Here is a 15,977-nt window from a genome sequence, read left to right on the forward strand (position 1 = left end):
GCATTTTACACACTACTTGACATTTCACCATTTAGGCTTAATTTCTAACATAAAGTTTACTTTTTCGTTAAAGAAACAACTTTATTCGGTTTCTTGGCACTAATAAATAAATAAGTGTCCCTCCCCCCTTCGTGTGACTTTTGCTTCATTGTATCGTGTCCTCTATAGTTCTATTGTAGTGGTTGCATTAATAGGACATCATTCTAGGTATTTTCGAGAATGCGCCTCCCTACTGTTGACTCAATTACCTTTAAATTTATTGTTTAGAGATGTCAGCAGGCAAACCTTAAATAATCTGTTTTATAATCTATTTATTTATGAAACTTTGGTTGTGTATATGTATTTATTTTCAAAATACATTACTAGTCAGTATATTAAATGGCTGAGTAACAATTGTAAATTAGCTGGCACATTGTAGGTAGTTAAGGTGAGAAAAAAGAGGAAGCATAAACAATAAAATTATTTTAACAATATATTAAAAAAAATTACATTTGTATTAAAAGGATTTTGCATAGAAAAACATGACAAGCAAAATGATGATACAATATAATAATGGCATGATGCCTATAGAGCGCACAACGCTGGTGTCAGAAGATTTAGACTTACTCACCGACATGGATCTGTTAATAGATAGTAGTTAAACACATTACCTGTGTTGGAATGGAGCCAAGAAAAAAGCAATTACCGGGGGAGAAGATATCACATAAATATAAAAGTTGGGAGACCTCAAGTCTAATATAGCAACTCAAGAGACATTAGACAGTACTGGCCAGGAGATCATGACCAACCCACAGGGCCCACACCCTGTAATACTTTTTCAGAGTGCCTGGCAATATGTGTGATTTATATACATGACATTGTAGGGTTATTTACATAAAATATGTAAGTTCTTAAGTTGGAGCAATCAGCAGGAAGGAGCATCCTTTTGGTTTCCATGGTGATTGCTCTACTTATTGAATGGTGCCCCAAAAGTACTCTTTTTATAAGCCCCAATGTTTTCATGAAGGAAAGTCTTTACAATGCCCTGATACTATAGTAACAGAAGTGACTCACACTTCCAGGAGATGCAACATTTAGATCACTATTGTCCATATTCTCCAATGAGATTTGCAACCTGACTGCCGGCTCACCGCAACACACTCAATGCTCCAGTGATTTACTCTTTCAGGCATGGTCTTCAAAGAAGAAGAAGTTTCATTTATTTACCTGCACACCACTCCATTATCCTTGACACAAAAAAGTAATGAATTGGAGGTGTTCTGTTGTAGCTTGGTAAAAGACAATAATAATGTGCATCATATTTTATATTTTAGCTGACTGGGAGATATTGCTAAATAAACTCAACCAAAAAAGAAACAATATACACACCACTTACAGCCATACCACAACTACTGTCATGTTATTTAACCAGGCTTTCTGTATTTTAATGTACGGTACTTGTGGTACAGCACTGAACCTATAATTAATTACAAGCGATTAGAAGTAAGCAATGTATGTAGTGTATTGGATTTGGCGTAGAGTTTAAAAATCCTTATGAAGGATATTTAATGTATTTTCATAATCAGTGCCTGAAATTAGCCAAATATGTTTCTGTCTTCATTCATTGTCTGGCTTTATGTAGAGTGTATCTGATTTCTCCAACAATATTTTTTATTGCTAAACAATAACCAAGACATAAGTAGTGCCTAACTTAAAGGGAAACTCCAGTGCCAGAAAAACGATCCGTTTTTCTGGCACTGGAGGGCCCCTCTCCCTCCCACCCACCCACCCACCAATCCCCGGTTACTGAAGGGGTGAAAACCCCTTCAGTCACTTACCAGGGGCAGCGACAGGTCCCACGTCGCTGCTTCCTCCTCCCCCGCCGCTCCTCCTTCTGGTTACGTCGGCCGGTGGGCGAGACTGATCTCGCCCGCCGGCCGAGGAGACCTAATGCGCATGCGCGGCAATGCCGCGCATGCGCATTAGCGCACCCCATAGGAAAGCATTGAAAATGAATTTCAATGCTTCCCTATGGGGAATAGAGCGACGCTGGAGGTCCTCACACAGCGTGAGGACGTCCAGCGACGCTCTAGCACAGAAAACCTGTGCTATGAAGCAGGAAGTGTCCTCTAGTGGCTGTCTAATAGACAGCCACTAGGGGAGGACTTAACCCTGCAAGGTAAATATTGCAGTTTTAAAAAAACTGCAATAATTACACTTGCAGGGTTAAGGGTAGTGGGAGTTGGCACCCAGACCACTCCAATGAGCTGAAGTGGTCTGGGTGCCTGGAGTGTCCCTTTAACAAAAAATGTTTCCAAGCAATCCTGTTTAAAGGAACCCCATAGCATTAGTAGATCAGCTAAGAGCATCATATCTCTGGGACAATGCTTTCTTCTTTGCTAGGAAGGACCAATAACAATACGGTTTGTGAAAGAGTTGCCAAGGGGTATTTTGTATTCCAGTTTTATTTTCTGTAATACATGGCATGGCAAATGACATTTCCATTTATATATTGTTAATGCTGGGTCAACTCATTTTGTCTCGCTTTGAATCATGTACAAGTCAGTTATTCTGATGTCTAGGCACAAGTAACCTTTAGCTAATAGAATAGCATCTCCTTGATACAATTATAGCATGCATCATGTTGCTTCTTGTTTCCAGAAAGCCTACTGTGGCCAGTGCAGTGAAAGGATATGGGGCCTTGGGAGGCAAGGCTACAAGTGTATCAACTGCAAACTACTCGTCCATAAACGCTGTCACGTATTCGTCCCACTGACCTGTAAGAAGCATATGGTGAGTTTCCATCAACTGGATATTACGGCAAATGTTTGTGTGTTCTAATAGAAGGAACAATAGGTCAGACCTGTCATTTTGCTAGGGTTTTCCTGCAGTCCTTACATCAGTTATTTTATTTTTTTTCCTCCTTTTAGTACAATAACAACAAAGTAAAAAACAACATATAAACATAGAATGTGATTGCAGATAAGAACCCATTGGCCCATCTAGTCTGCCCAGTTTTCTTTGTACTTGCATTAGTCTCTTATTTCTAGGATAGCCTTATGTCTATCCCAGGCATGCTTAAGCTCCCTCACTGCGCTAACCTCTACCACTTCAGCTAGAAGGCTATTACGTGCGTCCACTACCCTCTCGGTAAAGTAATACTTCCTGATATTATTTTTAAACCTTTGCGCCTCTAATTTAAGACTATGTCCTTTTGTTGTAGTAGTTTTTCTTCTTTTAAATATAGTCTCCTCCTTTACTCTGTCAATTCCCTTATGTATTTAAATGTTTCTATCATATTATTATTTATTTATTTATAAAATATTTTACCAGGAAAGATACATTGAGATTTCTCTCGTTTTCAAGTATGTCCTGGGTCCACAAATCATTGCATTGTTACAGTTAGTGTACAATAAAATACAAAATATACAATATATACAACATTTAACATAGAACAGGTAGGAAATATATAATCATCCATGACAGGTACATTCTGTTTTGAGGTATGTAGAGAAGGATCTCTTAAAGGACTTTAAGCTTAGGGAAGATTTTAATTTGTGCGGGAGGATCGGGCGGCTTTCTTTTTATATTGAGGTAGACTAAGTAAAGTGCTGGTACTGGATCGGAGGTTGTAGGAAGTGGGAACAGCCGGGGAAAGCATTGCGTTCAGGTAGGGTGGGAGTTTTCCAGAAAAGCTCTTAAACACAAGGCTGGAAAGATGAAGGGTGCGTCTGGATTCCAGCGACAGCCAGTTTAGTTATTTTAGCATGTCACAATGGTGGGTCCTGTAATTACATTGTAGCACAAATCGGCAGAACGAGTTATACAATGTGTTGTTTATTAATGTGGGATTGCGATGCAGATGCATATACTACATCCCCATAATCAATGATTGGCATCAGCATTTGCTGTACAATCTTTTCCTTTACTGAAGGGCTTAGGCAGGATTTGTTTCTGTACAGGGCACCTAGTTTTGGATAAAGTTTAGATGCAAGCTTTTCTATGTGCAGGCCAAAAGATAGATTGGGGTCTAACATCATACCCAAGTATTTGAAAGAGTGGACTGCGGTCAGTGTGCCATTTGAAATTGTTTTGATGGATAGGTGAGAATTGTGTAATTTGTGTAATTTAGGTACTGTTCCAAAGATCATTGTGACAGTTTTGTCAGTGTTCAGGAACAGTTTGTTTTTTGCAATCCACTTTTCTACCTCTGTAAACTGGTCTTGGAGCACAGCCTCAAGCTGCGGTAGATCGGAACTGCTCGCATAGATTACTGTGTCATCTGCGTACATGTGTACATTTGAGGATTTGCAGACATTAGGCAGATCATTTATAAATAATGAAAATAGTAGGGGGCCGAGAATGGAACCTTGGGGAACACCACACGTGACTGGGATAGGGAGGGAGTCGCTGTCAGAAATGGACACATATTGTGAGCGTTCCGATACATACGATCGAAACCAGTTTAGCGAATGATCACCAATACCTGAGTTTTTGAGTTTGTGCAATAGAATGTCGTGGTCTACTGTGTCAAAGGCCTTAGCAAAATCAAGGAAAATAGCTCCAGTTAGGTCTCCTTGTTCCATGCCAGTTTGGATGTCATTGCAAACTTTTAAGAGGGCAGTTGTAGTGGAGTGATTCTGGCGAAAGCCCGATTGATCAGGGGTCAGATAGTTTGATTGTTGGTAATACTCACATAGTTGCGTATGGACACATTTTTCTAAGATTTTTGACAATACCGGGAGCAATGATATAGGGCGATAGTTAGAAACCAAGGTAGTGTCACCACTTTTATGGATAGGCACTACTCTTGCAGTCTTCCAAAGTTTGGGTAAGTATCCAGACACCAAGGATTCATTAATTAGAGTTGCGATGGGTTTAGCAATTGCCGGTGCACTGAGCTTCAACAGCATTGCTGGGATTTGGTCTCGTCTTTCCTCCAAGCTATACATGTTAAGATCCTTTAACCTTTCCTGATAAGTTTTATCCTGCAATCCATGAACCAGTTTAGTAGCCCTTCTCTGAACTCTCTCTAAAGTATCAATATCCTTCTGGAGATACGGTCTCCAGTACTGCGTACAATACTCCAAGTGAGATCTCACCAGTGTTCTGTACAATGGCATGAGCACTTCCCTCTTTCTACTGCTAATACCTCTACAAACCTTTCATTTTCCCCCAAGCTATATGTGGGCAAATGAGCTGACTCTGAGACTGGTATAAATATCAATATTCTTTATTAGACAATCATACAGATCTTAAGCACAGATCTGACAGTTGTAGTGTGCAAACAGTTCTAATTGGAAACCTGATTATTTTTTTCACAAACCTGCATTCTAAACGAAAACACATGGATTCACATTTTGCAATCCAATATTCTTCTTGCTTATTTTAACAATGTTAACAACAGGAGCATGCGCCTATTTCAGAAAAATACCTGTGTTGATTAAGTGTTGCCAAATTGTTGTATATTCCAGCATGCTAAGCCATTAAGTGGACATGAACTAAGTGTGTCATTTCCTGCCCCTCAAATGGATCGCAAACTGTCACCAAAATGGACTTTACACTCTTACACTATTACACTATTATTGGGACAGATGGTGAATCATTTTAAAGCAAATCTTGACTACAGTAACCATAGTGTTTATGAATAGATCACATTTTATTTTATTTTATTTTTTTACCATTTTAACATACTTTATATAAACTTACTGTATCTTGCATATTTTGCCTTATATGTTAGCCTTGAGTATGCTGTTCAATTGTTAGCACCTGTTCGAAAGAAGGATATTATGGCACAAGAAACATTTTAGAGGTGGGCTACAAAATTGATAAAAGTAATGGAGAATTTCGTTTTGTAGAAAAGTTAACAAATGTAAATCTCTTTAGTTTGGAAACAGGGTGCCTCAGAGGGGATATGATAACATTATACAAATATATCCAGGGCAAATACAAACCAAGGTCTTGAAATCTTTTCATGAATAGGACTATACATAGGACACAAGGTCGCGCATTTAGACTGGAAGAAAGGAGATTTAGTCTAAGGAAAAGGTAAGGTTTTTTACAGCAAGAACAATAAGGATGTGCAATTCTCTGCCTGAAGAGGGGGTTTTATCAGCATCTATGCAGATGTTTAAATGGCAATTGAATAAATATTTTTTATTTAAAGGAGTAATAACGTCTTGATCAATGGAGATATCTGACTGCAATTTTGGGGTCAGGAAGGAATTTTTTTCTAGTTTATTGTAAAATTGGATGCTCTTCAGACTGTTAGTCAACATTAAAAATAAAGTGAGAAAGGCTGAACCTGATGGACACGTTTCTTTTCAGCCAATGTAACTATGTAGTTGACTTTATTAAAAATACTATTTGCTGAAAGTCAAACATTTAATTTTTTAATTTTTTTTTTTTTTAACAATTTTTCTTTGCTTGAAAACTAGTACTTTATTCCTCAGTTTCACAGTTCAGGCACGGGTTAAAAGTGCTTTAATAATTAAGATTTGCCCCCTGTTGGCCATCTCTACCAGCCGCCTTGATGATTGCTCCCAAAGAGCAGACAGAGCGATTACAATTCAGTGCTTGTACTTTGCTTGTTCTTATAGCTGCCAGAGTAGACCTTTTCTAAAAGCTTGGACAGTATGTTTCTAGGTATTTATTGGTATGGCAAGGGTCAGCACATTATGACAATGACGAGAAATGTAAGGTAAAGCTGAGAAACATTGTCTTTTGAGAGTCAAGGCTTCTGGAGTGTCAGCACCCTCAGGAGTTTTAACGTGTTGTTGTGTGTGTTTATAACAGGATCCGGTCATGCCTTTCCAGGAGCCGCACGTAGATGAAAAAAGTGATGACACGGATATTCCTTCTGAAGAGACTGATGGAAGTAAGTTGTTTTTCTCTGTCTTTAAAAAAAAAAAAAAAAAAGAGTGTGTGTGTTTCATGTACTACACATGTAGCCTAGGTGCTATCCACGATAATATTAAAGCGCATACAAATAAACACTTTTAATATTTCATCTGATTTGCTCCAAAAAGAGAACCCACCTGGAAAATGTGTGGGCTTTTTAGTTCATTATAAAGTGATGATTTATGTGGTGATTAGTGTTATACCTAGTTTAGTTTACTTTTTCCTTAAAATATTTTCATATTGGGCATAATTATTTGACGGTTCCTAGATATCACTCCTATCCTCAGCGGATTAAACATTTCACAAGGTTTGTAACGAACGTGTGAATTATTGTGAATTTAAAGGACCACTATAGTGCCAGGAAAACAAACTCGTTTTCCTGGTACTACTATTTTCATTAGGTCCCCACCCACCCTCAGGGCACCCTCCCGCTGGGCTGAAGGGGTTAAAACCTTAATCCAGCGCCGGGCTCCCTCGGCGATGGTCACCTCTTCCCCCCCCCCCCCCCCTCCGACGTCCGCTCCAGAGTGGGAGCATTACTCAATGCGTTCCTATGGATGTTCTGCGTGCTCAATGAGATTTTTTTATTTATTTTTTTTGCATTGAGCGTCGCAGAAGCGCCTCTAGCGGCTGTAAGTAAGACAGCCACTAGAGGCTGGATTAACCCACAGTGTAAACATAGCAGTTTCTCTGAAACTGCTATGTTTACAGCTGCAGGGTTAAAACCTGGGGGACCTGGCACCCAGACCACTTCATTGAGCTGAAGTGGTCTGGGTGACTATAGTGTCCCTTTAAAGTTAATCCCACATTTTAAACTAGAATAGACAAATTAAGATCATAGCTGACTTGAAGTGTTTGTCCAATGTGAAGTCCACATTGAATTCAATGTAATATTCCAATAATTCAACCTTAGTGCGTAGCCCTGTTGGCAATTAATCACATGTATGTTACCAACGGAGACCTAGTTAATTAAATATATTGGTATTAAATAAAAACAGAGCAGATACCCATTACTTTAATTGAATATTTGTACAAAGAGTTGTGCAAGAGGACTTGCCCGATAAGATGGCGGTCTACTACAAATGACATAGGTCTATTAAAGATGTGTTACTTTACATACTTGCAAAAACATAATATTCGGGGATATCATTTTTAAGTTTCTAGATCCAAGGATAAATCTGTCTGTCATTCTATAGTCAAGAAGGATTTTTTCCTAGTTTGTTGCAAAATTGAAAAAGCTTGCAACTGTTTTTTTTTTTTGTGTGTGTTTTTGTTTTTTTACCTTATTTTTGATCAGCAGCTAAAACAAATGTGAGAGGCGCTGAACTTGATGGACTCGTGTCTCTTTTCAGCTTATGTTCCCGAAATCGAAACTAGGTTATATTGGAATGTTGGCACACATCCTGGTTTTCAAATCCACATACAACATGTAATGTGTGTGCAAGAAAATAAAATCTGAGCACATATTTTAGCAGAAATTGTTGGTGGTAAAGTGTTTATCAAAATATGGCATTTGAAATTCCTGAGACCCAGCAGAGCTGTCTGTTTCAACTTTCAATGCAGAGTTGAAAAGCTGAAGTGGTCATGTTTCTAATTCGGTGATGAAAAAAAAAACCCCCAAAAAACCTGTCAAAACAGATTTACGGGTACATGAAAAACGCAGGGATGTGGGAACATAGACGTGCCTTTTTCTTTTATTATTTTTTTTTATTATTATTTTTTTTTACATCCTGGGCATGAATTTCACATTGATGTAAAATCTCATTGCCTTTTTCTGGGTCTGTTATGTACACACACACACATCATAATACCCAGACTTATAGACCTACTACTTCTTAAATTAATACAAATATTACTGCCTTTGTCAATTTAACACATATTTTTTTTTAAATTATAAAAAAAAAAAGGATATGCATCTTTTACAATTTTACATTGGTGACTTTGGCATGTTTGCGTGATCCGTGTTGTAGTTTGACAGGCATGCTTCACATCAGGGAGTCACTTAATGTAAGCGTTAATGCTGGAGGGCTCCTTGTAAAAAAGAGGGCTGTCAATACGATGTGCAGTGTTTGACTTGTGTTTACTGAGAAAGTAGATACTTCAAAATCAATTCCACTTAAACTTGAGAGGAAAAAAAATAATGTTGCTCTAATGATCTCCGGTTGGTCATTGTAACACTGTAGATACAATTGCTGCTTCAGTAGTCTGTTTTTTTTTTGCAGATTCTTAGTTATTAGAGAGAGAGGCTATCGCGTGTGTTTGGGAAGAAAATTAGGGGATTGTGGGAGGAATTTGGGCTGTTTGTAGGAGGAATTTGGGCTGTAATGCTTTTGCTGGGAAATTGGAATTGTAGCATATTATCGGGTGGGTGAGGATAAGGGACTGGTGTGTGTTTCTTGTGGGGGTGAGGACTGTTAAGAGAGAGAGAGGTGCTTTTGTGGGGGAAAGGAGCTGTAGTTTGTGGGGATAGGGGTTGTGGTGGGGAAGGGGGGAGGGGGTGGGCTATAATGTGGAATGAGGGCTGTAGTTTGCGAGTATAAGGGCTGTTGATTTATAATTCTCCGATCTCCCTTACTGTCCACAAAGCCCCTCTCTCAAATAGAGTGCCTGCTTTACAGGGGAGATCTCCCCTGTTGGATTATTTATATTATGCCAACATATACATTATGTTTGTCTATGCCACTGCTTACAAGCACATGAGAGCACGATTCTCATCAGTATGTAAGAGTTTGTTCTGTATTGACATCCCAGGGGCCTATTAATGCTGCCAAATAATGGCCTCACTCTTTTTCTGTAATAAAGGTGCCATTTTATTTTTCAAGTGACACTGCCTTAGTTCCCATTAAATCATATGTTTAAAGGACACATTAGAAGCATACATTTGGATAGCAATGTTTCCTCTATTTGGTGTATTTAGGCTACATCTTCCTAATGAACTGGATTCTTGAAATGAGGTATCTAGGGAAAGTTAATCCTTTATCACAATCATCTCGCTCAAAACGATGGCACACAAGATGCAAGCAGATTGCACTTTTAACATCCACAACGTAAATCTTTTATTTTCACCTTAATAGCCTCATTTTCTTGCAGCTTAGGCTATTTAGTGCATTTATGGGTGATTGTTGTTGTAGTTATTGTGGATTATATTCCCCATCCTGTATACCCACTGCTCTAGAATCCTGGAACTATTCTATACATGAAATGCTAGCCTTGCTGCAGGAATATACATTAATGTGGAAGGTTACTGTACTAACGAGCTTTGAAAACCAGAACGGCGGCACACTTCGGGTTTTACTTTCTAGAGAAATACCAGGTACTGATGAGCGAAAGTGTGTGATCATTGCATCCCCCACTATCTTTCCTTGGCTTAAAATGTGTGTTTAATGGTGTTTTTATTCTGTGTAAGATCATTTTGCTGTTAATTACTTTTTGGTACTGCCATTTAATTATTTATTTTTTAAAATGTCCCTACGTGGAGAAAATATAGCTAGAGCGACATTTGTTTTTGTAAGTTGCTTTATGAACAGAACATAAATTGCGGCTTTTTTTTTTTTCTTTCTGAATAAATTACACGATGATGTTAGATTGTAGATTCCGTTGCTTCTACGTTCTTTGTACATTCTTAGCAGTGTGACGAAGGTACAGTAAGTGTGATAAATTAAACTGGGGGAAACGACATGTAAGACATGGTGATCTAGTTTCCAATGGCCATAAATCAATGAGACACTACTGCTAATTAGTCCTGAGTCTGTAAACACGCAGTGGGGCTGATATTGTGAAACAAGCATGATATTAATATTAATAATGTGCAAATGTATTTTGTGTCACTAAGTCTGTCTATTCATTTTGCAGTTTCTATTATCCCTCCACCTCGGAAACATGAGTCACGGAAGGATAATTCTGAGGTGAGACAAAATCGGCCAAGAATTCTATGTATAGACATTTACCTATTCGTGGTTCACACAGTGACTAACTTTCTCACAGTGTCCTGGGAGGGTTGTCTTTCTATGACTATTGTTTCTGAATGTTAATTCCCCCACAGGCAGTAAAGGAAATGTCCATTTGTACAAAAAGCATTGCTGCAACATGATGTGGTACAATTACAACTGTCCTGTCTACGTTGGGTGTCAATATAGCCATTTGGGAAAACCGGTTTTGAATTTAGCAGATTTCCAGCCCACAATAAAACCTGTACACAGACAAAAAAAAAACGAAGTTTTCAATTTGGATAAATGTCCGCCTACTAAATCTGTTATTTCTTATGCCTTACTCAATAGAATAGTGTATATGTATTTGCCATATAAACAGTAGGCTTTATAAATATTCATTTTATCTGTATTTTGCCAAACTCCAAGCAAATTACTTGCTGAAATGTTATGATGCTAAGACTTGCTTAACGCGATGCTCTCCGTAGAACTCCTCATATTGGGAACAGCAGAGGGGTGGACTTTGAATGTCCTACGAGAGACTCTTTATTTTCAGGCCCTTCGGTCAGACTTTACAAGGACCCCAATGCCTTAGTCCTACAATAACCAATAGTGATTACCGTGTTTACAGTTTCCCTTCAAGCATTTGTTTTCTAACTTTGCTTTTACATGTGCCGAGCGCAGTCTCACAATACATGCATTGTGTATGAATATGCCTTCAATACATTTGTATCAGCAAGCATGGTGAGAATAGAAATGTAACTATGGGATGTATTGATAAGAGTACTGCCTGTCTGAAGCAGACATATAAAGTGTCACACAAACTGTGGGAACTGCAATATGTTCACCATAATCTATTCATTGGCAGCAATTTTAACAATAACATTTGGGAATGGAACTTATTTAGTTATTTACACGTGTAACAATTCTATTTTTAAATGATTTATAAAGTTATATTCAAATGAAAGTTGTAATGAGCCATTGCTCCTCTGGCTGATACAGTTTGTAATGAGTTTGTTTTGTATATTTTGTTTTTTTGTTTTAATATATAATCCTAGGACCTCAAGCCAGTCATCGATGGAATGGATGGAATTAAAATCTCACAGGGACTGGGACTTGAAGACTTTGATTTGATTAGAGTGATCGGAAGGGGAAGCTATGCCAAAGTTCTTCTAGTGCGGTTAAAAAAAAACGACCAGGCTTATGCCATGAAAGTGGTGAAGAAGGAACTTGTGCACGATGAGGAGGTGCGTACAAACGGCAATGCTGGCTGCTTACTTGCCCATTGTCTGTCCTGGGTTTGGAGTCGGCTAATGTATCTATTCCCTAAATCGTTTTGCATGCGCATTATCTTATAAAGTTGCTGTTTATTATTAAGGGTGACTTGACTTTAGACTTCAAGTATATTTGTCATTCTGTAAGTGGGGCTTTGTTTATGTTGCTTTGTTTGTTGAAATCAAAGTTAGTGTGCTGGTAAAGTGTGTGACATGGTAATGGGTGGTTGGTCTGTTATGGATTTGTTAGTTGGAACAAAACTGCCCGCACCATCCAACCACTTCACATCTACCCGCCGCGTAATGTAGTGTCTTTTTAGTGTTTCGTTAATTACAGTGATAAATCTTCTGTCCATTTCATCTAAGTTATCGCCTTAATTTCAATGGTTGGTGTTTTGCATGCTTTTAACTAAGCAAACATTTGTCATTTTAGGACACCACAAACTATACAAATCATATTCTAAGTAAATGTGATTAATGTGTGAGCTTTTTATTTATTTTTCCTCTTTCAGCTGAATCATTGTTTAAATTCCTCTTTAGTTAGAAAATGCATTAAATATATACTGACAAGTGTTCCAGGCCTGCTCTGGCTGAGTACATCAGGAACTGGAGAAAACAGATCAATCATTGGGTGTTTTTTATATTCTTAATTTGGAACTGGGGAAGAATCTTAGATCAGACCAGATCTAGATCTCTGCATTATTTGATCATCTCTGCACCACAGGATGAACTGCATGAAATATATAATCATAGTAATATATGCCCCAGTGCTGCTCTTACAGTAACGTCCTCACCGTAACCACCTACAGCAGGGGTGGGCAGCCTTCGGCACTTCTGATTTTGGTGGGCTAAATCTCCCATGAGGCTTTACCAGCATTATAGCCAACAAATATATCACCAAAGGGTGAAAAACACAAATAGTAAAAAATTTTAACAGTGAGTAGTACTTAACATTAGATCACGAATGACAGCCTTAAGAATGCTTACACTTATCTACATCTAGTGAGTGCAAATATTGCTGCACATTACGAAACTGTGTTGTAACAATATCACACTATGTTTTATTTTATGTCTTTCCTGTAGATTTATACAGCCATATCCCGAATTGTTTGTTGTGGTTCTCTTTACCAGCATTATGGCTGGAAGAGCATTAGAGAAGATGTAGTCCACAACATCTATGGTCCTGAAGGTTCCCCACTCCTGCCTTCCACTATGCTACACACCAACCCCCTACATTAACCTAACATCCCACACTATCACTATTAACCCCATACACTATGGTAAACCTTACACTAATACAAACCTAAACATATCAGGTAATATACAAGATGCATTACAGTGAGGTTTGTATTATGGGAAATATCATCTCAGGGTTCTGGGGACAGTTATAAACTACTCGACCTTGTGATTCCCATGATACATGGTTGACAATTGTGAATCTTTTATATAATATGGTATTTTTAGTTTTCATGGTTTAGTGAAGAACAATGTATCTTTGTTTCTTAGTCTGTTTCAGAGAGAGTCAGAACTTCACTTTGGACAGTGAGAATAGCTCTGTATTATATACTTTCAGCAATCCGTTCTGCCCATAGGACAAACTTTAGTATAATATCTGTGTGCTAGACTTTTTTTTATTCTTTTGTGTATTTTCATTATTATATTTTTAAAGGGTTTCCTTTACATCAAAAAGGGAATACTAGACCTATACCTTGCTTAATATGACTAGATGTTTACAAGCCTGGCCGGGTCTGTGAAAAGCTGAAATTGTTGCCTGGATCCTTTTCTCACTTTCTTACTGGCCAGGTCTTTGAGAGGCTGAAACCGTTTCTTTGGACACCTTCCTTACTACATGTAGAGTTATACCTGGGTATCCCTTTCTCACTATGCTGAGTTATCCTATTCTTATCTCACTGACCAGTTGTATGACTTCTTACTTACTGTGCCCAGAGGTATAGCAGCCGTATTCCACTGGCCAGGCCTGTGAGACGCTGAAATCATTGCTTGTGCCCATTGCCTATTACATTTAGAGGTATGCTAGCTCTATCTCACTGATCAGGTCTATTACAAGGCTAGAAAGGTTGTCTAGATCTAGGGTGGCTTACCGCTGGTGGTAGTCTTTTTTTTTTTTTTTTTTTTTGGTTAATGGAAAGGTTTGCATGTAGCATGCCAAATCCAGTGTGACACGCTTCCAAGTGGACAACATCCAAGAGGGAAAGCCGTTCAACTTTAGTACATTGCATCATTTCTGTATATTATCACAGCTTTATGAAGTATTGTTTTACAAGTTGATTGTGGTTTCCATTTTACTGGAGCATTTTTTTTTTTCCCCCTCAGGATATTGACTGGGTGCAGACTGAGAAACATGTATTTGAACAAGCCTCGAATAATCCTTTCCTAGTTGGGTTACATTCCTGCTTTCAGACGCCGAGTCGGTAAGCAACCTTCTAGCAAAGTGCATTGTTCTCAGATTTAAGACTTAATTGATTTGACCACTACACCAGCCCTCTCTATTATTTCAGTGTTGTTTTACTTCCAATGTATACTAACACCAAATGATTGTCTATTCTGGACAAATCTTAGGAGGTATGTAGCAATAGCTAGTAAAATATTACTGCTGGCATCTAAATTGTTATACTAATTCTCTGTGAAATCAATGGAGTATTCCTTCTTGGCTGCTACAAGAAATCAAGCCAACTTTGATAAGACCATTCTTGTCTCTATATGTTATACAAATGTATCAAGTCATAATTTTGGCAATATAGCCCTTTAGTACTATATGCAGCAGTGTAAAAGATATTGGGGGTCGATCACCTTGTGGAGTTGTGCTGCTTTCAAGTTGAAACTGTCAACGCATGTGGCCCTTTCTTGTGCCATCTCTACTCCCCACTGATTTGACCATATAGTAATATATTCTTAAGGGCAGTTCTGTCGACGTCACACTTGGTAACATCCTGGAGAAAGACCTATTGACAGGTCAAGATTTGGAACTTGAAAGACCTATTGTTTTAGTTTTTCTTTTTGCGAACATCCTTGGTGGGAGGATGTATTTTTAAGCAATACCATAAAAAGGGCTGGATTTATATTTCACATACTTGTAGACACTACGCTGGTGCCACTCCTGTACAATCACCCCCAATATACCCATTGCCTACTGCCAAATATACCTTATAAAAAAGACCTGTAATAATATGGATATTTAGAACACAAAATGAAGATTAACATGATGGATATTTGCATGTAAGATGACAGCCTTTCTTAACACAGCACTAAACAAAAGCACTAATTATTCAAAAATTTAGTATGTAGTAAAAAAATGTTCATTTGCATTTTCTCAGCTCAGTGCTAGATTCCCACAGACAGATTGTACTACCCTTTCCTATATTGGATGGCTTGGGTGGCACGGTCTACATTCTGAATGGCCACTGCCCTGTTACCCACAAAAACACAGCAACAACACAGTAGTGTACATTATTGTGCATTCTGTATGAGAGAGGCGGTATGAGGACAAAGTGAAAGCTGTATCCTAATCTGATCCGATACAAGTCAGACAGCAGCTCATCACTGGAGTTGGCCTCACAGCCAGTAGCAGGATCAGGGTCTGAGGAAACTACTAAGTAAGCCTTCTGTAGGAGTTATTAGTCAGAACACAGCTTGTTAGTTTAATTTATCCGAACTAAATAACTGTAACTAACATGCTTGGCTGAGGCTGCCCATCTCATTAATAGTCCATCACAGATGAATTGCATAAAACTTATAAGGTACTTACTAACGTCTAAAGTGTGAGTGCATGTGATAGGCCTGTGCTGTCCTCTATGGCAGATATATGAAATGTGCATTAGCAGCAGAGCTCTTGATCACATGATTGCCACCTCAAGCAAGTGTCTTGCAGATAGAAGAA

General features: G+C 38.4%; 1 protein-coding gene across 4 annotated transcripts in view; it reads left to right on the plus strand.

Annotated features, from left to right (window-relative positions):
* Nucleotides 1–15,977, plus strand: part of PRKCZ (protein kinase C zeta) — a 169,873-nt gene that overhangs the window by 132,693 nt on the left and 21,203 nt on the right. For all 4 annotated transcript variants that reach the window (XM_063436680.1, XM_063436681.1, XM_063436683.1 and 1 more), the window contains 5 exons: nt 2,641–2,772; nt 6,775–6,856; nt 10,732–10,784; nt 11,864–12,052; nt 14,414–14,511. In XM_063436680.1, the coding sequence (XP_063292750.1) occupies nt 2,641–2,772; nt 6,775–6,856; nt 10,732–10,784; nt 11,864–12,052; nt 14,414–14,511 (554 nt within the window). The remainder of the gene's footprint in view (nt 1–2,640; nt 2,773–6,774; nt 6,857–10,731; nt 10,785–11,863; nt 12,053–14,413; nt 14,512–15,977) is intronic.

This window comes from Pelobates fuscus, chromosome 11 (genome assembly GCF_036172605.1).
Source record: "Pelobates fuscus isolate aPelFus1 chromosome 11, aPelFus1.pri, whole genome shotgun sequence".
In the NCBI taxonomy this organism is placed as follows: domain Eukaryota; kingdom Metazoa; phylum Chordata; class Amphibia; order Anura; family Pelobatidae; genus Pelobates; species Pelobates fuscus.